The sequence below is a fragment of the Aquila chrysaetos genome, chromosome 11 (assembly GCF_900496995.4).
Source record: "Aquila chrysaetos chrysaetos chromosome 11, bAquChr1.4, whole genome shotgun sequence".
Classification (NCBI taxonomy): Eukaryota; Metazoa; Chordata; class Aves; order Accipitriformes; family Accipitridae; genus Aquila; species Aquila chrysaetos.
Genome location: NC_044014.1, coordinates 11,681,128 through 11,707,447, shown reverse-complemented (window position 1 = coordinate 11,707,447; position 26,320 = coordinate 11,681,128). Strand labels below are relative to the sequence as shown.

At 38.2% G+C, this 26,320-nt stretch overlaps 1 protein-coding gene across 4 annotated transcripts in view; it reads left to right on the top strand.

The window, feature by feature from the left end:
• Positions 1–26,320, top strand: part of SHOC2 (SHOC2 leucine rich repeat scaffold protein) — a 70,699-nt gene that overhangs the window by 4,808 nt on the left and 39,571 nt on the right. For all 4 annotated transcript variants that reach the window (XM_030030626.2, XM_030030625.2, XM_030030628.2 and 1 more), the window contains exon 2: positions 22,912–23,849. In XM_030030626.2, coding sequence (XP_029886486.1) covers positions 23,147–23,849 — 703 coding nt within the window. In that variant the 5' untranslated portion in view covers positions 22,912–23,146. The remainder of the gene's footprint in view (positions 1–22,911; positions 23,850–26,320) is intronic.

Here is a 26,320-nt window from a genome sequence, read left to right as displayed (position 1 = left end):
GTTCACTCTCTCGCTGCTTTGACTGCTAGGCTTTAAAATAGGTTCTTTCTGTAGCACAGATCTTGTTCGTGGTTGGTATTGCTTTGGAGAGGGGTTCTGAAGCACATCTTTATTAAATAGTGAAGACTGTTTGCAATGAGGTGCAATTTTAACTTACCCATGTTCTAGTCTCCCACTCCTTTCAGCCCACAGGTTGATACAGGCGCTTGGAGGAAAAAAAATTAAAGCTTGAGCAGTTTTTCACCAACTATTTCTAAACTCACTATATCGAGTTGCAAAACATGTTTGCTTGAGACTTGGTTTTGCATTTATTTCCAGAAATCCTATAGATGTCTGTGGGAATATTTTATGCATAAGGAATGCAAAGTACTGTGCCACCATTGTTTTGGTGCTGTAACATTCTGTGATTTATGACTAACTTTACCAGAAGCACCCCAAATTTCCTTTGAAAGTGTCGATACAGTGATGTGACTGAAAGTGGACGCTCTTTTTGGGAACTGGTGGCAGATTGCCATCACCTATCTGTCAAAAGTTTGCTTTACAAAGTTGTTAAACACAACGCCAATTAATATTGCTTACTTGACTCTTAGTGATTAGTAGATGCATAGAGGCTTTTAAAATCATCATAGAATGCCATCTTTTAAAGATTTGAATTAATTTCTTGTAGCTGCAGCCTTGTTATTAATGTATTGTGTCAAATTTTGGGAAGGGTAATTTATTAAAGTATTATTTATATTTTTTGGCTAATCAGTTGTAATCCTAGGGTTTGCTCTGTTCTACGCTGTTTAGTTTGTGGAAACTGCAGCAAGAAAGGCATGTTTAAATCAAATGTTCATTTTTTTTTTTAATATATCTGATGTTAGTAGCTTGTCACTTTCACTTGTTTGCACATATTAAAGCAGTAGTAGTTGTTCAGGTTAAGGATATGACGAATGACGCTGTTGGAACTAAAGTTACGAAAACAGTTTTCTGAAACAGTAAGTGATAGTATTGCAAGAAACCATAAATTTACTTAGAACTTCTATATGATGATTGATGATTCACTTATATATGAAGCATTCTGCAAACAACATACATATTACTATAATACAGTATTCTTAACACTTATCCTGTCAAAAACTTGTGTCTGCTAGAAGTTTAGAATAAGTATTTTTAGTGATAGCCATGAAAATACAAGGTTAAATAACATTAAGTGAAAGAATAAAAATAATCTTGAAACCCCGACACCTGAGAACCTGAAGCTGTAGTATATTTATACTTCATGTGTACTTGGATTTTAATTATCCATTAGATATTACAGATAATGTTGGTTTAGTACCTCAAAGAATATGGCAAAACCACTTTAGGATTTGCTGTTGTATTTAGATCTATGTTTTCGGTGTTTCCATCCTAATAGGAATTAGTATAAATCAGAAATTGAAGAGGTGTTTCATGACAGTTTGAATGGTCAGAACAATCCATTGGTCTGGCATGTTGTGTTGACTGGAAGAAAAATAAACATATTTATTACTTTTATGAAGAAATACCTGACTGGCAGCCAAAAAGACCAGGGCCTGATATTTATTTGCAGCCAAGGTGCAGCAATGATCATGGGGAGTTGGACTTCTCTCTTTTCCTTTTCCTTTCTCTCTCCTGTGTCCCAGCCATCTAAATCTTGGCAAATAGGGGATTTTGGTCTCTCTTTGGTATGAGGCTTTTCTCCTGTGACTGGCAGTAGTGGTAACCCATGTAATTGTAGCACACGTGAACTGTCCAGTCTTCTGTATAATAAAGATTTCTCAATGTTGTATTTTTTTTTTGAGGCTGAAAGTTAGGTTATAATCTGTTTTGTAATACACAGCATTGTGTTTATTGATAATTGTCCTGTGAGGAAATACTCATGTTGTGTCAAAAAAAGCAAAAAAAAAGTCTTTTTTACTGTTTTAACTGTTGCATAGATTTCTTTTTTTTTTTTTTTTTTTTTTTAAACAAAAGAAAGCAAATTCAGTATGTCACTAACTTAGAGCTTGTATAGCACAGCAGTGAAGGTCCTAGTAAATTTGTGGATAATTGGCTAAAGCTATACATACAGTGTAACTGCATGTGCTAAGTGCTTTGTGCTGTGAAAGGGTTCAGGTTCTTAGCTTCAGTCTTATTTTTCCTTCATGTTATACCTAATCCAGCAAAATACTGGAGTTTATTCCATCCTCATTACAACAACAACAACAAAAAAATCCTATAATCTCTTTCAGTGCCTTCCCCCCCAACTTAACAAAAAAACCCCAACTCAACCCTCAGCTGTCCAAGGCAAGGAAATAATTGAGTAATCCTTATTCTCTTCATTAGATGAACTTCTGAAATTGTGATGGTAGAATTTTGTGCTCTTTTGTATTCCCCTTCCCCCTCCTCCTTGAGTCAGCCACTGCAGAAAAGCAGAACTGTGCATTTCTTTTAATTCTAAGGGATAACCGTGCAAAGAGGAGTCTTCAGATTGCTGTAAATGCCAAGTCCTGTTTAGAAGCATTTTGTTACATGGAGTTGCTATGTGTAGCAGAGAGAAAATGACTTCACTAGCAAACTATATGGCTCCTGGAGGCATCAGGTGGCTTAATGTGTAAACAAAAGTCCACAGCAGTCAAAAATAGATCTTTATAAAAAGAAATAGTGCAAAAAAGTGACCTCCTAAACAAGGAAGTGAAGGGCTACCAGAGAATCTATCTGTGTAGTCCTGCAAAGTGCTGATCATAGCGGAACGTGAAGGACTTATCATGAAAACCCATTTTGCTGTTTCTTCTGACATAGAGTACATGACATAAAAATGTTTCTTGTAGAGAAATGATTGTACAATCAAAGGGTTTAAAGCCAAGAAAAATCCTATAAAATATGCATAATTTGGAGTGGTTTGCACAATTTTCTTATTGAAGGGATGGGTGGGTTAAATGAAGCCTCAGTTCAAATGTTCTTGTTAGCATACTAAATCTGTGACAATTACTTTTCTGTTAGATTTTAAAATCTAATGCTATTGTACAGTACTTGCAAAACCTAAAATATTTCTTATTAAAGAGAATTTTATAATACTGGCAGTTACATGAGCTATATTGAATGTAAGATTCTAGATTATTTCTTTTCATGAAAAGGGAAATTTATGTTAGTAAGTAACACGAATTAAGATACCTGGGAACTTGTCTTTGTGCAGCAAATTTTGTTCTGGTAAGTCCCTCTAACTCTTCTGAACTCTTGGATGCTGTGCAGATAACGGCAGGTTTCAGGTTATCATATTTATTTTTCATGGTGGGCTACGTATTTGCTTTTTGGAATAATCAAACAATTGTTTGGCAGCTTTCTTGATAGCACATTGTGTGTGGCAGGCCTAGTTAGGAAGGAAACAAAAGTTTAAATATTGTAGCCATGAGTTGCAATTCACATAATAAATACAACAACCTGGATTTTTTTTTTTTCCATGACTTCATCCATAAATTTATTTTTTTGTGTTTTAGGTTGTCATGAGGCATGTTTTTACAGTAGTAATTTCTCTTTTCTCTTCCCCATAAGAAGTCTTCGGATAAATGTTGGTAGTTATTTCTTGCATTTAAAGTGTATACTGTCTTGTCTTTTAAAACTGGCTCTTTGCAATCTAGCTCTTTTAAGAAGCCCTAAGTCATACCCAAACAGATATCCAGGTTTCAGTTACATGCTCTCACTGTAGTAACACGGTTTCTTCTTCTTCTAAACTGTGATGCTGTTTATTGAACCAATTAGCTGCTGGTTGCAAGCCAGAACTTTCTCCTGAAATCAGAATTAATGAATAAACAAATTATACTGGAAGGATTTCTGTTCTCAACGTGTGACAAGGACGTGGTTCGTATCCTGCAACCTTGGTGCCTGTGTGTGTTGGTGTCTATACTCAGTCCTGCCGAAATCAGTGGGGTAAGCTTTTGAGTATGGATCACACGTTCGCATCATATATTTGATGGTATGTCTGTCTTGGAATGTTTTTGAAACCATTCCAGCTCTTCTGTAGCCAGCAGATGGGATGCATACGCCTTCATTAACAGGCAGTTAACTCTGCTGGTAGGACTGAATTTTCATCACGCTCGGGGTCTCTGACTTGGCTCTTTCTGTGTTCCAGCTCCCACTGTTTGTTCTGCTCTCTCTAAGAAGAAATCAGCACTAGCATTACATGCTCCTGCCCTCCTGTGGTAACGAAAACCTAAACGTTTTTCTCAAAATCAGGTTGTGTAAAAATAAAAGAGAAAGAGAGGAGAATAAGGAACTAGTTTTTCTCTTCTGGAGCAGCTGCTCACATCTCTCAAGATGTATGTTTGCTTTTGGTTCTGCTTCAAAAGCCCTGAGAAAATCATAGTTATTTCTAAACTTGCTGTTATAGTATCGAAAAGACCTTGTAGCCTTTTATAGCTTTGAATTAATCTTCTGACCTTTTTATGTAATATGCACTATCCCTTTTGCATTAGAGTAGAGAAATTAAGGCACAGAATTAAAGGGAAGATTTTTAACAGCAGCAATGGGATTGCTCTGCCTTCCCTCCTGTGAGCTGGTGGGAGCTGAAACCCAGTTCCAGCACGTGCCTTGGAGAGCCCGCCTGGCTGTGTGACCCACACCAAGCTCACCACGAGTAAGGAGCATAGGTGGATCCCAACCCCAAACTCCTCACTCCTCACTCCTTCCAGACGAGCAAAAGGCGGAGCAAGGCAAAGGGGTGCGAAACCGTTACGGCCGTGAAATTTTTGTCGGTAATGAAAGCCATTGAGAGTAGCATGTTAGATCTTTGAACGTGCGGTGTGATAACAAGTAGTCATGTTGCCTGAAAGGATCCTGAAGTGGTTGTAGTCTGTATGTGACCTCTTGTTTCTTTAATGATCCTCTATTAATAATACTAAGAGAGAGCTGCTGTCATCTTAGTTTCAAAGCTAATGGTGTGTATAAACTATGGACATACAACTTCAGTCTCTTTAGGCAAATTTTTACGTTATGTTCAACATGTAAAGTCTTGGAATGAGAAATCTGTGTTTGTCACAGCTTTCACTTCTGTGACTTCCAGTGTCTACTGAAACTGTTTTTTTGTTAGCAGGGAGGCTTTTCACAGTTTGTACACCGTTGGTTCTTTGGGCCAGCTTGTTGGCTGTCTTGCAAAAATATTTCATATGAACCGATCAATTGTATACCATGGTAATCTAAAAGCATGCTTTAGAGTTGCTTCTACTGATTTTTCCCATTGTTTTGTACTTTTACAATGTCATTTTTTTGTCCTTCTTCATCTTTGAAGCCACTTAAATTAGCAGTGAAAATACATTACACTCGGTTCCAACAAAAATAAATTTTCCAGAATAAGTTTCTGTAATCTTTGCTGTAATTTTCTTATTTTGTGACACAGAAACAAGTTAATGCAAGGCAAAAGGGTGTATAGTTTATGAAAGCTACTCACCGCTACTGCTTGTCTGTGTTCCCTTATACCAGGGTAACGTGATGTATACTGCCTCCATTCATTTTAACCAAGAGTATGTGTGCATGCCTGGACTTTCTGCAAGTAACTGGTATGCTTCGACCATTGAGTTATTCTGTTTGCAAGTCTGTCTAGAGGTATAAAGTTTCAAAATAAAAGTAGGGGGAGAGAGCATGGAAGGTTTGCATGTGAGTGCTACTTCCAAAATGCTGCTGGTTGTTATCTACTGCTTTTTCTAAATCAAAACCTAATAATGATTTGAACTTTTCCCATGTACTTTTTCAATGATAAAGCAGTGACTTGTTTGTCATGTTTGGAGATGATCAGCAAAGTGTGATGAGCTACAGAGAGAGTTCTGCATGGGTTGTGTGTGGCTGTAAAAAAGCTCATGGACTGAATTTCAAGTTGTCTGTTTTAAGTGCAGAGTGTAAAATGACTGCTCAGACCCTTTTTTCCCCTATCAAGAGTAAGTTTTCTTTCCTCTCTAAGCAACTTTCTCAAGCAACAGAGGGTGAGATGGACAACTGCCTTGGGTATCTATTTTAATTATGATTTTATATAAATTGAGTGTTGTATAACCTGGTTTATGAACTAAATGAGAGACTAAGGAACTAGTTAACAAGTTTACCTTTGTGGGGTTGTACTTTGATGGCTCTTCCATATGTACTGCAGGTGTGTGTATATATTCATCCAGTAAAAACACATGCTGCTTTTCAGTTACCAAAAGTAAATGGGCAGAACTTGATTAACAGGATAGAATAGAATTAATGCTGGAAATGTTACTTTTCACCCAGTTTTTGACCACTTTTCAGGTGGCTGCTCTAATATGAGGTTTACATTGATCCACTATAGAGATGATAATTCCAGAACCCCAACACTTAGGATTCATTTGGATTCTGATTTTTCTTGCTGCTAGTGAGCACTGTAAGTCCTGTTGTCAGTCAGATGGGGGGGACTGCTTATATGGTCCTTTTTCTTCATCTAATGTGACCATGGGCACTTTACATCTGAGAGTACTGTTCGGTTTTGATTATTATTAATATGCAGCTTTTAGCACTGCCTAGTGCTTGTAGCCTAATGTAAATAAAATATCCCAGCTTGAAAAGCAGTGACAAAGTGAAATTAGCTTTTCTGATATGAAAGCTTAAACATGTGATCACAGAGCAGACTAATTAGCCAGTGCAAGGAATTTCGTTCTTTTATGTCAAGCTTTTCATTTGTCTGTAAGGTTCACTTTTCAGTATGAGATGTTCTGATATGCTGACACTGTTGTAACTGTACCATTATAAGTGAGATAGACACATATATCTATATATACATAAAAAAAAAAAGTGGGGATTACTTTGGACTGTTTGTGAAGTTCACCAAATTCACTTGTGGATCACTCCTAGCTTTAGTTTGGTACTTCTGATGGCATGTAGTGGTTCTTGGAGAAGTAATGTGGCTTTTATGCAAGTCTTTTAATATTTGAAACAATATCTAGAAATAATAAATAACAAATTGAGAGCTCCTGATGATAATATAGGTGAGGAAGAAATTTTAACTGGAACTGATGGTACTTTTTTTCAGCTCAATTTAGATTTGCTGTTTTATCTCTTTTTTTTTTTTTTAATTATTTATTTTAAATAAGACTTCAAGACTTAAACATGCTCATTGTAATGGTCTTGCTCTCTAGAAATATCTGATTATTATCACCCCCCCCCCCCCCCCCCCCAGTGTTTAGGGAAGTTACTTTCTTTGGGCTTGATGTATCCCTTAAGCTAAGCAGTATTCTGTTGATTCAGTGTTTGAAAAACTATTTAAAAGGAAAATCAAGGAGATGCTGTGTTGATGCTGGAGTATGGCTGTAGCTTCTACTTCTTGTTAAAGTGTTTGTGTTAATTCTCCTGAGAAGACATTTTAGTTGCTAGGATTTTAATAGTTAAATTTCAGTGAAAGCACAGATTTTAATGGCTCAGAAACCCCCACTTAACCGACCATGATTGTATTTTCTTTCAGTAGTCTCAAACTTTAATGTTCTTCTTGAGATACCTACAGTGAACAGCTGGTCTTCCTACTGTTGTTTCTTTAGTGGAAAGATTCAGGTGTCCTCTGTTGGCTTCATGCTTGCTTTTTGAGTGTAAGGACATGTGCAACTTTTTGAATCTTCTCGTAAAAGATAAAAGAAAAGCACTGTGTCACTTAGCTGAAATAGTAAAATTTTACGTTCTTGTTTTACTTTAGCACTACACTAAGTAATGATTTTGTTGAAGAATAATTAATTTCACTGCTTGATTGAGTTGCCTTTTTTTTTTGTTTTGTTTGTTTGTTTGTTTGTTTTTTTTTTTTTAGTTGCTCCCTAGTTCTGTGCCTGTCTTTGGGGAACTGTTTATTGGTGTATGAACACAGATCCCAAAAATAGCTATCAAATGCAATTACTGTTTGCAATTATTTCTGATCCCAGAGGGGAAGCCCAAATAGGTGCAACCTGTAGGGACCTTCCTTTGCCCTAGGGGTCTGTAACAGTTCCAATTTTACAGTATACTGGATTTGTAGTGGTATTTAAATTGGTTGCTGATGGTTGATAACTGAATCCAAAATTCAGAGAAAAGTCAAACTCTGATTGACTGATGTTTTTCTTTTTCATAGATGCTACGTTTTCTTTTTGCTGGTCTAATGTAGAGTGGAGTGTGAAACGGCCATTTCCTTCTTGCTTTTTCTGGTGTCTCCCAGACATTGAAAATACTGCATTTGTGGTGCCATGTGCAGATATCCAAAGTCTGATTTATGGTCACATGAACTCTGTAAGGCTTGTTCTTAAACAAAACCCCAAGCCTTTTAAGTTTAGTTTTAAAACAGAGTTTTTTGGTTTCATTTCTGCTGAAGTTATTTTTATGGATATCTTGCATGTCTTTGTCTTGCTTTCCATGGAAAAATATCATCTACTAAGTGGTGAATGTCAGTAAGTTCTGTTGCATTCTAGAGATTTTTGTTTCTATTTAACCTTCAAGCTTTTGTATCTTTATTAGCAGCTTCATATATTGTATATGCAAGCATGAATGTTATGTTGGAGCATGCAGGGCAGCATAGCTTGGTAGCAGTCTGCAGGCTAGAAGTGCCTTACAGGGCAATGATTTGCTTCCTTTTTCTGAAGGAGGGGTAGAAGGGCTGTTTGGGCAACAAATACTTCAAGCACTGAACTTTTTCTTAGATGATGCTTTGTAGCCTCATCTAGACATACTAGTACCATGGCCAAAGGATGGAGGGGATAGGCAATTTTCTACCACGTACCTACAGAATTATGGTGTGATTGTAAATATAAGCGAGGAAGTGGACCCAGACAAGCATCCCTTGAAGCTATCACATTTTTCTGGGGAGAGATGAAGAGCTCTTGAATTAAAATGATAGTTTATTAATAAATGCTAGAAGTACGAAAGAGGTGGTACTGCATAAGATCAAGTATGCTGAATGTAGCCTGCAGTAATGAGCCTGACTATGGCAGGGATCATCTGGCCTGGATTTAGTGGTAATGTTATTTGCTTTGTAACATAAGCTAGAGGTTGGTCGTGAGAGAAGTGAGCAGTGAAATAGTATCATCTGCACAGATCTGACATGAGGAATTTAGGAGTTAGAGGACAGCGCACAATGTGTCAAACAACAGAGGCCGTGATTAAAACCTCTTTCTCTCAGTCATGCTTCCAACTGGTAGTCCTCACAACCACAGATCAAATTTAGCCTTAGCAAGCAAGAATAATTTTAAATTAAAATTTCCTTGTTTGCATCATGTCTGAATGTGATCCCCATAGGATGCTGATTTAATATAAAGTTATTTTATGTCTATCTTCATTTTTAAAAAAAGAAATTTAAAACATATGTTTATAGCATTTCATTATACTTTAATACTAAGCCAATACTGACAATTGTCAGACCAGTTATGTTGCTGTCCATGGAAGAATTATGAAGCTTTTGGTTTGGTAGGAGTTTGTGTGATACAGACAAGCGACATTCAGCTCTTCAGATTGCAACTTCTTTTCTACCTTCTGTTTGAAGAATTATTGTAAGAGAATGGGAGAAGGGGAGGAAGGAGGAACTGGGGGGGGGAGAGAAGCTGCCCTTGTTTGTACAACCTTATGTCCAAGAATCACAGGCGCTGGAGGCTGGTAGGGAGGAGAAGGTTTCATCAGACACATGCTAAACCTTCAGCCCTGCATAGGAATAAAGGTGTAATTTGTCTGTTTCTTGCCTTGCAGCAAAGGGAGGGATGGAGAAAGGCTTGGGACAGGATGGAGGAATACAGCACTGGCATGTTGCGCCTTGCTGCAAAGGGAGCATATGCTGAGAAGGCGGCATTGGCCATGCCCCGTTGCAGGGGACACACCAGTTCAGGTCCTACTCCCCATGTCTTCTCTAGTTCTGCTGTCCTGCCTGTCTGTCTGCTACCGCTCTTTGGTCGTTATTCCTATATGTTGTCATATTTATAGTTCCTTGCAGTCTGTACCCAGTATTCCTGTCTCACTTCAGGTAAATGCTGGTGGTTGTCATCTCTTTTTTACCTGTACCTGTTCTCTTTATGATCCTTTCTGTTTTCATTGGAAGTGTCATTCTGTGATTTTCTTCCCTTCCCACTATTTTGAGAATGTTTGAGTAAAAAAGGAACAAATAGGAAGCAAGTATTTGTTAAAATTAATTAATCAACTTCCTTGTTAACCTAATTTTTATTTACTTATTTTTAGAGGTCCAGGTACCTCTCCAGTGTTTCGGTTTCTTCTTTTTCCTTCTGTTCAGGAGCTCTTTTCTCACTTCCTCAGATATTCTCCTTGTATCCTCATACTGTTTGTATATAAATATAGTACCCTGATTTTGAACATATTGTTCTGGAGCATGTTGTCATACTAAAATTTGTTCAATCCTTCTAGTTGGTTCATGAGTCTGTATACCTTTTCTGAGTGCTTTCTGCATATGTCTAATACTTTTTGGATTACACTTGTTTTGAAAGGGCTAATTCTTTTTTAATCTGGATTACTTCAACCTGTACTACTCATGTGAATGTCACCTACGTGGTTGAAACACCCATCTCCTGCCCTGCGTATCAAAGCAAAAATCCAGACTCCATCACTTTGGTGAGCTGTGCAGCGGAGGTCGGGTATGGTACAGGGACGCTCTGCAAGGAGCTGAGAGCAGCCCTTGCCTCTGTGCAGCTCAGAGAGGAGCAGATGTGGGCAATCTGAATGCAGTGAATTACCTGTTCTCAGCTCACACCATCTAGTGCAATCCTCTGGTCCATTTATTTAATACACACAGATTTTGCAAGGCACAAGTATGTGGAGACCAGCAGGTCTGCTGAGGCACTATGTTGTGCCTGAGCCAGTGTAAAGGTTGCATTTTTCTTAGTCATTTGTATTATAACTATTAAATGTTCACAAACAGATCAGATGATTCCTTGCCAAATTACTTAGACATTTAGAAATGACATCTGTTTTTTGTCTAAAAGGGGCAATAAGGTGCAAGAATGTCATTCATTAGAAATTGGTATACACTACAATTCTATTTTCTTTATTTTGCTAGGGTAGTGGTATGAACTTTCATGTAGCTCTAAGCTATCCTGCTTTTTCATTGTTTTTGAGATTTCCATTATCTTATTTAATTTATTAGGAAGTGGTGAGGTAAAAGGCTTATTATTGCATCGTATTTGTACAGTGTTGTTTAATTCGGTTTGCGTGTCTAAATTTTTTCCATGACTTCTTTCAGATTAACATTGCTGCTACTTTCTACTTTTACAATACACAAGCCTTTCAAGCGTGCTAAAGAGTATATCATCCAGTTGATTTTTGGCAAGGAAAAATCATGTTTTTCACTATTTCCAGTAAAAATGTCATTGAAGACCTTTTGATTTTTTAGGGAAAAAAAAAAAGGATGCCTCATCTGAACAGATTTTGAAGAATCTGCTTGGAAGGGATCATAGTGGTTTTCTTTTTTCTTTTTTTTCTTTTGAAGGAAAACATCTTGTTCCTGTGAAGATACCCAATTTATCATGCATTTTCCAGAATTGTTAGTATATGTGAAATAATCTTTTAATCAGGCTCCTAGTTATGAGCAGAATAATATTCAGTGCCATTTGGAGTCTTTTGGGTGTCAGGCTGGGGCTTACGGTGTTGTGTGGGTAAGGCACCTCGACAGCAGGAGTGAGCATGAGGAGTGTTCATGGCAGATCTGGACTTTACGTGGTTCTTCATAGGAAGGTGAACAGAGCTTGCTTTCTCTTCCGTGATTGTTTCAGTTTTCTATCCTGGGAAAGAAATCTCTGGGATCATCACTGGAATCTTTAAGAATGTGGATGAACTTGCAAGAAATTCAAATGTTACCATTCTTGGTTTTTTTGTAATGCTAATGCATTAAATGTTGATTGGGGGGAAAAAACCCATGTAAAAACTAAATAAAAATACTCCAAGAAGTTATGAAAATTGAGTTTGCAATACAAAGCAGTCAAAATTAGACAGGTGTGAATGAGATGGCTTCTAGTGCTTTAGGTGACCAGAATGTGTTTAATACATCTCCAATTGCTACATACTTCTGCCTTCCTTAAAACCCCTTCTCCATGCAGTGTGTAGGAGCAGGAGTGGTGTTTTGTTGACTGATTACTGTCTCAGTATTTTTATATCTGTGATATTTTCTTACGTGGAGTTTCTTAGCAGCTGCTTCTTGCCCGCCACCCATGCCCACTGGCCTCCCGTCCCCGTTCTTGTTCCAGCTCCTGCCTGTTTCTCCCTTCCCCGTATTCCTGAGCTTGCCTGTGCTCCCGGCAGGAGCTTTTCTCCTCTGCATGGCCACTGTGACCCCACGGAAGGTGGGGAGGACTGTAGGAGGGTGTCTTAGCGGGATAGGAAAGGCCTGTTCAGCCACTGTGCATTTGACTTGCTCTGTGGGAATGCCTTATATCAAAAGAAGTTGGCGTGTAGGAGTCGAGGAGGTGAAACAGGCACAGGGTTTATGAAATACTCAGCTCTTTGTTGCTGGAGGAATTCCTCGCAGTTTTCTTATTAGAGGTTTCAGAGTGGCCAGGAGTGAATATGTGGTGAAATTCACTGTGGCACCAGACATCTTAATAGATTTCCAAGTCCCTAATCTAAACCAAAAATGTCATAGTTGTTATGAAATCAGTGTTAAGATTACCTTCGACATGAACAAAGCAACGTGCTTTTACCAGCTGTCAGTCTTATAAACAGCTGAACCAAATAAATTATTGTACCTTTTCCCTCTGTTCTCATGTCCCCTCAGGGCACCCTCCCCAACCCTTAAACAACCCAAAAAAGCCCAAAGGCTTGCAGGCAGCTCCTGGTAAACATCAGCTTTGAGGAGTGAAGTCTAAAGAAATTCAACATGATTGAAGAAGCCTTTGCCACAGAGCATTGGCTGTATATAGCTGTATACAGGGCTACCTGAATCACCTATAATATGCATCTATTTGCTTAAATAGTATTTCACTGCTTTCTGTCATTATGTGTAATTCTGTTTTGCTCATGGGGGAAAACAGTTGAAAGCTTTGAAAAAGGCTTGGGAGCAATTTTATTCTTCATCACCGTATCAGGGTGTATAATGAGCCTACGTTTCTATGGTGCCATTAATTTACAAAGTTCCCCAAGGTATTTCTAAGTTGCTTTGGCTTCTCCAGCTGTGGTTGAGCATCATTTCAAGCAGCAGTGCAGGACAGTGGTCTGTCCATTGGAACATGGAAGCTGTTTAACCATGTGCAGTAATGCAGCACAAGAGGGTAAGGACAGGGAGGGAATAATGCAAAATTGAGTTGGAACTGCAGGGAGAATCTGGGTAGGCAGTATGCAATTAACCTTAGAAATGTAGCAGTAAATAATGAGAATCTAGCTGGAGCGGACACACATACTACAGGAAAAATACCATTTCTCTTTGGCAGTTCGTAGTTCTTGCGTCTGAATAAGAATACTCGGAGGGCAGAAGTGGTCCATCACATCACGTTTAGGCATGTGTTTGCAGGGAAGAAAAGAGATGAGAGTATTTTAACTTACATCCAGTCATTTGAAACGTAACAGTTTCTTTGTACTCTTGTTCTATCTATATACTAACTTGGCCAGAATCAGTTTGCTTTCACCAGGTAAAATGCATTTATCTGAAAGGCTCAGATTACAAAACCAAACAAAAAAACTCACTGGAAAAACATTGGTTAAGCAGTAATGGGGGAAGATGTGTAGATCTTTTTGATTTTTCATTCAGAATATTCTAAATTTGTTTTGGTTTCTTGTAATACTTAAATATATGATGTAAACTTTTGGAAAAATATGCCATCCTGAAGAAAACAACTCTAGCTGATCATTGTGCAGTTTTCAAATAAATTTTCTTTTTATTTAATTTAGTTGTAATGAAGTGGAAATGTACACTTAAATTGGAGTAAATTTGATTCCGATTACGGTTGTTATCTTTTCTATGTGAAGAATGCTGTTCTGTTCAAGGAGATATTTATTTTCTGAGAGCAGGTCAGATGCAAAATATGTTAACGATGTCTAAAAGTGAGGAGATTTATAATTGGAAACTTGTGGGTAAATATGTATTTTTTTGGACTTTACCAGACACTTGTACGTCTTCCAAGCTCATGTATGTTAGTTGGAAAGTAAATGTTATTACATATATCCTTTTCTATACATTAGTTATATTTAAACTAGGTGTTCAATAAAACAAATACATCCAAGCTTTTTTCATCTTAGCTGAAGATCAAGAACTGCATATAATCTTAGCTAGAAAAAAATTGAACAGGGTCCAGATATTGTGCAGTGCCGAGCTGCCATATGTAGTTATTGTGGCTTTGTCTGCTAGAACATAGAAGGTAAAGAGTCATCACTCCTCTTCATGTTCAGAATTGTGTTAAAAGCGCATTTTAAGCTAGTTTTTAGATAGGCTTTTTTCCTAGCATAGTAACCCTCTGCAAAGGGATCTTGTGACTTACACAGTCACTAATTATGGTCAGAAAATTCAAGGGACTGAGAGTCATCCAGCACTGAACTTTGTGAAACAGTCATAATTATTATATAAAAGCATGTTGAAGAAGATGAGCAAACTTACTGCAACAAATTCAGAGGCAAAGAAACACGAAAAAATGCTACAATAAACAATTTTTTTGCTTTTTTGCTAGATAATTCTGTGTTGCTGATAGGAGCCAGGGTAGGATGCTACCCTAGACAGTAATAGAGCAATCTTTTATTTAGCTGAGATGGGATTTAGCATGTGGTTTGTCCCAATTTCTGTAGGATCAACATAACTTAAGTTGTTGATAATATCGTTGTGTGTTTACTTTCTCTCCTGCCCATCAGTCTTGTTTTGTCTCCTGTTCGGTTGGTTTTGTTTTGAAATGTTGTTTTTATTGCTCAGAGGAAATGATGAATGAAAGAAAAATACTTGATGCTGGTATAAAGTTTGCATCATCACCTTTGGTGAGACCAATGCCATTTGCTATCAAATTTGTAACAAAGCTGTGTGTGGCAGGCTGCTTCCTTTGTTTATAGGAACTGTTGGGGGATCTGAATGGTAGCGCCTGGGTGCTGTGTAGTGGTAATAGTGAAGTTTTTGCTACAGCAGGGTAATCTTTATTCAGAGGAGGGTACTGGGTAGATTGGGAGCACTTGCTTTTATGGAAGGTTGTATGCCACTATAGACGCAGAATTTGTATAGTCACAAAAATGAGAACTGGATTTTCTTAGAGTAGTATGTCCATTTAGAATAACCTTTTTTTAGGCATATGTAGTTATTAGAACCTTTACTAAGACCGGGAAATTTGTTTCATCTAGCAAGTTACCATTTTCAAATTTCATGTATTATGCAGGATTACACAGCCTGCCGATACAAGTTACCGTGGAAACAGAGACATGCAGCCCAAAAGGTACATGCTGGGGGGCCACACATGCAGAAAGTATCTTTTTACATATTAAAATAAGCTGCCGCATGGAGTTAGCACAATTCTTTGTACTTGCTCTTAGGGTCTATTTCTACAAAAACATGAAACGGTATTTTATAACTTGGCCAAAAACTAGTGGGTTTTTTTCCTGTAAAGGAGAAAAAGAGAAAATGCTTCAGAAAAATAATGTTGGAGTGCATAGAATGAATCACAGTATGTATATTTTTGTACTTGCTAGATGAGTTCAAAGGCAGGGCACAAAAGATTATTTCTACCCCCTAGGAACTTAAGGCGTAGGTGACTTTCTGTCTGCTAGCGTGGAGCCTTTTTGTCATGATTGATCTGGACTTTGGTATGTGACCTGGCATTTAGTGCAATGAAGTACTTCCAGAGAGCAACAAATCTGGTGACCAGTGAATGAAGGGATGGATGTGAAAGCTTTGAAACTGGCAGTAACATCCGCGTGCCTGTGCGTTTGCCGTGGAAGGGCACGGTTGTGTCGGAAGCCGGGATGGGATGTCCAGGGAGATATGCCTGGTTCTGCAAGCACAAAGTGATGAACCTCCAAACACCTCTTGAAACTGATTTGCTTGTTTATAGTAACTTCAGCTTTAATTGCACGTAGATTTGTAATTAGGTGCCTACAGTTACAGATGTGTCTGCAGATTTAAGAAACCACAAGTAAAGTGTAAGCAAGCCTTCAAAAACGGTCTAGTTGTTGCCCCCTTGGTCTGATGTTTGTTCAGTCGTTCCCTCGACCTCCACATTTTGCTCGAATGCGAGATTGGGTTATGCTCAGCTGTTCTGCAGCCGTGGAAGCAGCAAGCAGGCAGGGAATCGTCTTGGCTGCAGTCCTTTGGCAGATGAAGATATCCTAAAGGGCTTAGTGGGCTGTCAGGGTCCAGGCCTCCTCACTTACCCAGCTCCACGGGCTCAGGCTGTGGATGCAGGGAGGCAAGAAGCTGCTCTCTCAGTGTGACAGCGGATTAGGGGGGAAAGTGGGGTCACATCCAGCTATATTGAAATCAGGCTAGATTGGTAGTCTGTAAACTATGTACCATCTGCTGGCCGTTCATTTACAGGACTGAGATGAATTTAATGGTCAGCCTTCTCTGTTGAACAAGCCAGCCATCACAGCTGGCACTAAGAACCATTACAGTATTATGCTGCTGCCATCGTCCATCCTGTATGCTGAAATAAAGGAGTTTTCTTCCCAAAGAAGAGAAAGTGTCTAGCTGGCATATTTCAGGAGCACTACTTTTGTCCAAATAGATTAGGTGGCATTTTTGATCTATGGCGGTGCGATGGCTGGTTGTTCCCGTGCTGTCTCCATACCTCTGAATGAGGTTTTGTGTTTAGAGGAGCTGTGCAACCGCCTGGTGACTGATTCAGCAGTTTGCTCCCAGCTGGTCTGTGGTGGCTGCAGCGGCAGAAGCTCAAATGCACTTACGCAGATGAAAACTCTGTAGGTCAGATGTTTGAAGCTAGTAAATTGTAGGAGAGAATGTGCTTTGTTTGCAAGTGACTCGTTGGCTTAAGCTATTTGGGTTTTGAAATGAAAGTAGTAACCATCTTTTTTTTGCATATGTGGTATTGAGAATGGAAAAGTCATTGTAGCTGCTTGGGCTAAACTTTAAATTTCATCCATTGCTTATTGATGTGATCATGTTTGTGGTGTACTGGAATAGGAAATGTTTTTGATATATCCCATGCTATTCTAAGCAAAAGGTAAATACTTCTAAGAAGGTAGGTTTTTTTTCAGTTTGTTGTTTGTTTGTGAACAGGTGTTGCTGCAATTACTAGATAGCATTTGAACTCTGCCTTGTTGTTAAAAGCTACTTATGTCTGACTAATCAGAATTTCCTAGATCAGAATTGTGATCTCAAAACTTTTTCTTTTTTATTATGTAGTGGAATCATTGCCTTCTTACTCTGGAGCGTCAAGTATGAGCTGATTCCTTTTTTCTTCAACGTGTTTAATACTCGGAATGATCATATTCTGTTATTTGGGTTGAAAAGCCCTAGGCACGGTGTGTGCCCTTTGGGTTAAGTTTAGTACAAACACAGAACGAAGAGAAAAATCATTCCTATTCCATGATACAAAATTATACGCATAGTAAAGAATTTTCTTTTCAAATGCAGGCCTATAGGTTTCCTGCTACATTACAGAAGAATTAAAATTCTGTTTTATTTGAGTATACTGTATTAGGCTTTAGTGAAAATGATGCCTTAGATACCACATGCTCAGAATATTAGAAATGTTTATGATTTGAAGTGCCTGTTTTGTCTACTGAAACACAGAACAGGAACCAGTAAGTATTTAACTGAAGTTGTAAAGTGACATTTTGTAAGATGATGTGCCATGATGATTTTCCTTTGGCATAAAAGACTGCTGTTGGTTGGCCTCATCACTTGAGAGGGAAGTATTTCAGCAGTGGAAGAATATTTTATTTCAAGTAATGATTTCTTCTTCAAAGCAGCTGTGTGAACATACAGGAAACTTTCATATACTTGCAAGTCACAAGACATGTAACACATCCTCTGAGAACTGAGGGATTGCTGGCAGTAACTCATGTGGGGATGGCCTCTTCTGGAAGGGTCCCACCGCTCTGGGGTGGGAGCAGTGATACTTGTAGTGGGAACTTGGTGCCGTCAGTGAGGTGAGCTTTGGCTGTTCCTGCTGGCTGGCTTCCTCCTGCACCTGGGGTTTGGTCACCCTGCCATCCTGGCACCAGTTCAGCCCTGGTGCCAGTCGCCTGCTTGAGAGTTTATTAATGTAAAATCAAAATTAAAAGATGTAATTGGGGGGAAGTGTTTACTAAGCTGTCAAGGAATATTGGCAGTGGATTTTTTTTTTTTTTTTTTTCTTTTAAGGTAGTAAAGTTGCTCTGCAGTAGTTGGTAGGAGAGAATGTGCTTTACAAGTCTTTTACAGCCTTCTTTGAATAGCAGTGGGGTGAAATCCCTTATTTCAAGCCTCATATTGTATTAGAAAATGACCAGGAAGCATCAGTATTTATATTACCAAGTTGCAGATGATTAGTTTAGTATTATTCCTAGAATCGTGGACATGATTATTCCTATGTTACCACATTTTTTTATAAAACATCTATTGCATAAAAGTTTTGGGTTCTGTTGTTCAGGGTAACTGAAATATCTTTTCAATTACTTGTACATATTAAAAAAAAAAAAATCAGTAAAATATACAAGGTTGGTGTGTTTTTCAGGCAGCTAAGGAAGGTGATACAGTTTAGGCTGAAGTTGTTTGTGTTTCTGAAGTTTTGTCAGTTACAGTTGACAGAAAAAAATAAGTACATCTGGATTATGTTCACCAGACATCAGGAGGAGTGAATCAAAACTCTGATGCTGGTTATTTATAGCTATTTACAAATATTTTACTTTTAAGAAAATAATATTCAGAACAGGGAACAGATTATTTTCCTTAACTTCTCTAGAAGTTTTATTTTCCTTCATATGCTGTGCCAAGCAAGAGTCTTACTCAGTTTTCCAAGTTCTCCAGCACATAATAGTTAAATGTTTTTATGTCAATTAATATTGACAGGAAGTCAGTTTGAACAGCATTGGAAAATGGAAGTAGTTGGCAGAACTGGCTAATTTCACTGAATTTCCTTTTGCTAAAAATATCTCTAAAAGAAGCTCTCCTTTTGAGATACAATGAATGCTTCTTTGACTGTAGTTCAGAATTGATGATGACTCTTGTCCTTTAACCAAAAGGGCTTGAAAAATATGAATAACCTTTTGAAACATATTTAGCTTCCTCTGTAGTATATGTAATTATGCCCATGTCCTCCAAAAGTTTACATACATGCTTAACTTGATGTGAGTAACCCCATCAGCTTGAATGATCTGCAGTAGAAACAAAAGTTCTGTAGAGCTGCTTATGTGAAGTTAAGCATTTCATTTGTGTATGTGTTGGTAGGATTAAGGAGTTCTGAGTGTAGTTGCCCTGTTGAGTTCTGTCTCAAAACTTGGTCATTAATGTATGAAATGGCAAGATTTTAGTCCTGCTGACTGAAAGCATACATCATCAAATATGTATTCTCATTTATATTGCATGCAAATATGTTAAAAATAATTTTAGATAGGTTGCAATGGCAAGCATTAAAAGTTATAAAATACTAGACATAGGATGAGTTTCACATAGTTGTTTAGGTCCTGTGCTGCCTCTGCGTTATGATACAAGAACACTGTACTGTACTAACAGGACAGCCTAGAAGAGTTTTTTTCACAGATTTGGCCAATTTGGGGGATAAGTCAGCATTATTTAGCTAGGAAGACTTCTTGCTTGGACGTCTTTCACTTGTGGAAGTTGATCTGTGGCGACTGAGGGGATTTTAAGAAGAGAAAGGGTTGTCTCCTGAATTACAGTTTTGCCCTGGCTCTTGTACTTGCTGGGACTTTCTCCCCATGGAATAAAGCAAAGTGGGGAGGACAGGTTGCAGGGATGTCAAGAGTAACGGGAAACACCAGGACACAAAAATTGCCTTGTGGCAGAGGAGTTTACTGCTTCATGGAGTAACTGGGTGAAACCCGGCTGGTACCTGCTGTGCAGCACCACTCTACAGGGCGGTGGGACCTTCTGCTGTTGGTAATCCCAGCCCTGGTGAGCGAGAAGGGGGAGATGCCAGTGTCTCAGGGGTGTCTCAGACTCTGGATGGGTGAGGCTGTTCCAGTCAAGGCATTTTCTTTGATGTGATTCCCCCTGCATTGGCTTTTGTTGTGTTTCATCTGGTAAGGGTTTCATCATAAGCTTTTTCTTCTTGTAAGTGCTAGTTGTAGTTGTTCTAGGTATTAGAGAATTACTTTATTTGGAAAGAAAGAGGCTAAACCTTCTCAAACTATTTTAAATACATTTTGCAGTCTCCGGCAGTAATTAAAATCCTCAGTAAACAGATAAAAATGACATAGGTGCAGCACATTTAACTGTTAGCCTTTTGTCACTCTGAACAGGGAGTATATTTTGAAGGCCTGCTGTGCTGCGAGCTTGGCTCCAGTTTCCATGTGTTAGAAAACCACGGCTGCCTGTGGCTTGCCTGCAAGTTGACTGCCTCCTAACATCTTTAACTGTGAGGTGATGTTGAAGTCTCTGGTCACAACCCTTTGTATTGCTCTGAATTTTCTCTGTATGTTTCAGGTGATCTGAATGACTTGAAAATTATATGAATTTTTATCCTTTTGTATAGGCAAAAAAATTTTTTCCTTACCAGAAAATGAAATGTTAAACTGGCATACTGAAACAGGGAACATCGCCCCCCCCCCCCCTTTTTTTTTTTTTAGGTGCAATTAAAGTAATTGCTAACGAAGACAGTGAAATGGGTGCAGATTATTTGGAGTGTTCGCACTACCAAGCTGCTTTCAGCAGTACTAATCTCCAGCCATCTTTCCTTTCTGAGGCTCTTTCAAAACCTCCTTCAGCTGCAGTGCACATAAGAAATGAAACAAATCTCTTGGCAGGTCCTAAATTTGATTAAACTGAAAGCTCATGAGAGCAGCAGCCCTTTGAGTATTTTGCACTTTAGGGGCTTGATGTGGAGCAGTAGCTGTCTGGCACTGCTGCATGGCTGAGTTTTCTGTGTATTATCAGAATTTAGAAACTGTGTTAGTTCTCAATTCTTTGTGTTACCTTTCATACTGAAAACAAGTTGTCAGGCATTTCAGGCTCCCACCCTTTAGTCAGCTGTGTTTTTGCATTTGGAGTCATTACGTTTCCTATTGCTGGAGTTCTACAAGCACGCAGATTATACAGTGCTGAGAACAAGTTTTAAAATATAATGTAGTGAGGTTGGTAATCCTGAGGATAGATTGGTTAATGGATGGTGTAAAAGCTGGGTGGAAATCTTAAGGATGCAGTAAGGAACTGGCTCATGTTGCCTTAGAGAGCTCTGCATTGGAGACAATTTCCAATTTAAAAGCTGTTGTTGCTTGCTGCTGCTAGCAAACGGCCATGGTCCTTTACAACAGAGTTGTCCAGAACACAGTAACTGGAGACAGTAGGGTTTTTGATATTATGGGGTTTGTAGCACATGCTTGGCGGTACTGGAGCAGTAATTAATCAGGGTAAAGGACTGGAAGCCATCTCCTGGGGGAGGTTCTCTTTTGAGCTTTGTTACTGAACAGCTTGATTTGCAGCTGAGGTAAAGTGGCTTGCCCTTCTTACTGTCCTTAAATAGAATTTCTTTACATTTTTTTTTTTAATGTGAACGAATATATTGAGCAAAGCGTGCTCCTTTGTGTTCTCAAAGCACATGTTTATACTTGAAGGCAAGCATACGTAGCATAACTGTGTAATTAAAAATAGTTACTTGAGCTTTGCTAAAAAATGTTTGTATTTCTAGTACTTTCTGATGGCTTAAGTATGCAAAATATTATTTAATTGGTTTTGATTATGAGCTTTATGAACTTGTGCAGAAGATGGAATGCCAGGACAGTGACACAGCTCTTGTGGAGGTTTTAAGGGTATTTTAATGTAACTCAGGTGGCTGGGGAAACAATTCTGAGATACAAACTTTCTTCATCAGTGAATGCTGCATAACAAAGGAAGGTTGGTTCAAGGCTAAAAGGTGAACTATATATGGAGATGTGAAATTATTGTTGCCATTGATTGACCATTTATTTTCTTCCACAAAGATAACATTTAAAAAACTCTCCAGAGTATTCAGAATTGTGAAGTTCTAGAGCATGTCATGTGTTTTGAATTGAAACATGAAGCAAAGCTACTTTCTATGAGATGCATGATGATTTTGTAAAAATGTAAATGGGGCTCTATAGGTTTCAGTCGTCTTTTCACTTACTAGGCTGCATTGTAGTCATTGAGGGGGAAAATTCAAGATACTGTCTAAAGATATGTTATATCCTACCCTCATGAGAAATTCCTTCATAATTTTGCTTGTCTTGAAGCATAATATATTATTTCTTCTGGGCTTTCAGTTGACTTTTTGATAGGTTTATTTTAAAAATCCTCGTGTTTGCGTCTTCAAAGCATGTGAGATTGGTGACAAGGTTCTGCTCCACATTAAAAGCAGAGACCTGTGCTTCAGAGCTGGTCAGAAGTGAGATCTCGAGGCGAAGTGTTTGTGTTACAGTAGTGTATTAGATTTCACTGTAGATCGCATTGAGACTCTTTTGTGCTGAAAGAATAAGCCTGTACAGGTTTGTTTGAAGAGGTAGGCACTTAAAATTATAGCAGATCTTTATTAACTGATTGGGCTTGGAGTGGAGAGAGAATATTCATGTTGATGACATATGCTAAGAACTAGCTAAAACGTAAAGTGGTGACTCAAATGTAGTACTGAAGGTAGTGTTATGTTTAAGAATTGTAATTTTTTTTTTCCTCATGTATAGTAATTAGTATAGCTCTTCTACCACCGTGGGTCTTCTGAGCAATATGTGTAGTATTTTTGTTTTAGCACTGGGTTTTTCATTGACATTTGAAGAGAAGGACAAATCATTAACCTGAGTTAGTTGTGCATAGGCTAGTTGTAGAAACATTCAACATTTAACTGGAAGTTAAGTTTTATATTTACACTAACTTTGGCTTCTCTTCTCTCTATGTGACAGAAATACTAATACGGAGCATTTGACCTTCTAATCTCTACAGCTGAATCTCCTGATACCAGAATTAGGAAAGAGTGCCTTCAGAACCAATATGTAGCAAATGGGTATCACACCTATGAAGCTCCTCCCTTGGTTCAATGCTTGCATGTTTTAAGGATCCTTGTCGCCTCAGCAGTGAATTGTTCTTGTGAACTTCAGAAACAGATTTCATGTGGTGCTTGCTAAACGTTGAGTCACCATGAGTAGTAATCTAGGAAAAGAAAAGGACTGTAAAGAGAAGGATCCAAAAGTCCCATCATCAAAAGAAAGGGAGAAGGAGGCCAAAGCCTCTGGAGGATTTGGGAAAGACAGCAAAGAAAAGGAGCCTAAGACCAAAGGGAAAGATGCCAAAGATGGAAAGAAGGACTCCAGTAGCACGCAGCCTGGGGTAGCTTTTTCAGTGGACAATACGATAAAAAGACCTAATCCAGCCACAGGTACCCGCAAAAAATCCAGCAATGCTGAAGTGATCAAAGAGCTAAATAAATGCCGGGAAGAGAATTCAATGCGCTTGGACTTGTCCAAGAGGTCTATACACATGCTTCCATCAGCTATCAAAGAGCTAACGCAGTTAACAGAACTTTATTTATATAGTAACAAACTGCAGTCCCTACCGGCAGAGGTGGGCTGTCTTGTGAACCTGATGACACTGGCCCTGAGTGAAAACTCACTTACCAGTTTGCCTGACTCTCTTGATAACTTGAAGAAACTGCGCATGCTTGACCTGCGGCATAACAAGCTTAGAGAAATCCCTTCGGTGGTGTATAGGCTAAGCTCTCTCGCCACTCTTTACCTACGCTTTAATCGTATAACTACTGTGGAAAAGGATATCAAAAACTTGTCAAAACTCACCATGCTTAGCATACGAGAGAACAAAATCAAGCAACTACCTGCTGAAATTGGTAAGCAATTACACTGATTGAAAGTTTAATTCTATGCTTATGTTCATTTTGCAATTCAGTTAAGTATATGTAAACTGCTACTTCTCCAGGTGCCCTTCTCCATTTAAAACTTCATAAAATTATGCTCATGATCATACTGTTGCAATGTTAGCTTATATTGAGAGTAATCAATACCTTGGATAGATATATATATATATTTAAATAACAAAAGCCCTTTTTTTTCATCTGTCATCTTTAAAATCAGATGTATCTTGTTTTCATCTTTGCCTTGTGCTTTCACATATTGTGTCTTCAGAGCCCAGATGGTTTAAAAAAAAAAAAAAAGATACAGGGGCATATTTCATTTTAAGATTTCTTTATAAATCATTTATGAACTGTTGCAAGTTATAAACACATTATGGGCATGTTACAGAGGGGTGTGACCACAGTAATACAAGGTAGAATGGGTAGCTACATGCTATTACCATGAGCAAGCTGTTGGATGCTCTAACAGTTAATAATGTAGGTTAATGATTTGTGAAAGCCTCTACCTTTTATAAGTCATGAATGTATTAATACATGGACTCTTAATATAAAGTGACCAAATGTTATATGCATGGCTGATAATTCTTATGACTTTTTAATGAGTAATATTTGTTTTTACAAACACAGTTACAAAAGTTTGAAAGATGGTAAAATAGTATGGAGGTGGCTTATTAATTTAAATAGTTTGTTACAAAAAATGTGCTGGAATAGCTGTGTATCAAGAACTCCTAAGTTGTTCCTAATAGGTTGTGATTCATGGAAACCATCTCTTTATCACACTGTTTTCAATCAATATTTGCACAACGCATGTGCCTCATAAAAGGGAGATTCTGTCATCAGTGGTTTTTTTTCTGTGTATCACCAGTTTTTAAAATGCAAGCATAGCTTAGTCCCTTTAGGGGGAGGGGAAGCATACACTTCATGCAGTTAAGAAACTGCTTTGACTTTCTTCAAGTGTGGAAAAAAAACTTGTAAAAGCCCTTGTAACACTGTGAGTAATAATTCCTGTGCCCTGTTTTTAAAAGGTGATGTGGGACTTTTTCCTGTTAACCAAGGCAGTGCGTGAGTATGTTAAGTATTACTGAAGTTGGCCTCTATGCTCACTAATTTTGCAAAGCCTGGGAAATGCTCTTGTTTGGATCCCTAATAGATGTTTTTCAAACCAGCAGTGTTTGCCTCTTTCTTCTGCACCTTGATAGGAAAGATACATAAGATAACATGTTCTTGATGACAGGAACTCCTGGGCACGTCTGAAACCGCTAATCATGTTACCAGCAATGTCTGGTACAGACAGCTTCTGTACATGATAACAGGAGTGAAGAAATGTAGTGAGGCTGTCAGCTGTTGGTCTGAGTCTTTGGCTCCCTGTAGCAGCTATTGGAATGGATTCTACTCTAGCCACAGAAACACTTTTTTGCTAGGCAAAAATTAAATGGTTAATGTAGTATGTTTTCTGATCAACATGATTTTTGAGTTGGCACGAACATCTCAGCGGTCCTGGGAATTTCTCCTGGGAGAACTAAGGAATTATAATTTTGACCTATTTTGACAATGCAGTTTTAAGTCCAACAGCCTCTTTGAATCTTTTACTAATCAAAGGATCATACTGAAAACCATGGGGCTGATGTTTGCCAAAAAATCCCCAAACCCAACATACTGCTTTTTTCCACATCTGTTGAAGAAATTGTGGTTGATTTAGCTGGTTGAGCTGTATTACAGAATTGTCAGTACTTCACCTGGGTCTGTTTGTGGCTCAGTTATTAAATGTAATCTAGCAAAGAGTCAGCTTCTGAGGTTCAACTGGGGATAGTACTGCATAAATTTAAATTAATACTAGTGTGTGAAGAAAAAACTTTTGTGAGATGTTGCATTCCGGTGTTTGGTGTTGCCCTTTAGAAACTTGTTGTAGGTGTGTTTGATACTGCAGACATTGTTGCTGTTGGAACCTCTTTGTTTCTTAACTATTTTGTTTGTTGAATTCTTACAGTTAAGTTTACATTAAAGCATGTAATTTCTGTATGTGTTTGTTCACAATAGTCTTGAAAGAGATCATGTGTAACAGATTCATGGAGAAATTTAGTAGATATATGTATCATGAAGGAATATATGTGACTTGCTTCTTTCTTGTATTTTTTTTTTTTTTATTCTTGTCTTGATACGCATACAGGCAGTGTTCTCAGTTCTTTATCAAACCCTAGCTTGAGAACATTAACTACTTCTGTCGTTGTATCCAGCAGTTAGTCATGCCTGTATTTGTATTGTGATAATGCCCATGTTCCTTGTTACGGGTCAGCACCTCATTGTGGGAGGCATTTTAGAAGCACAAATGCAAGACGACTGTCACCCTTATGAAGAATTTCAAAGCAAAATCGCTATGTTCAACAACGTCCTTTTTTGATCGAAGTAAATTTCTTTGACTAGGTTGCCTGGAATTGAATTGGCTGAAA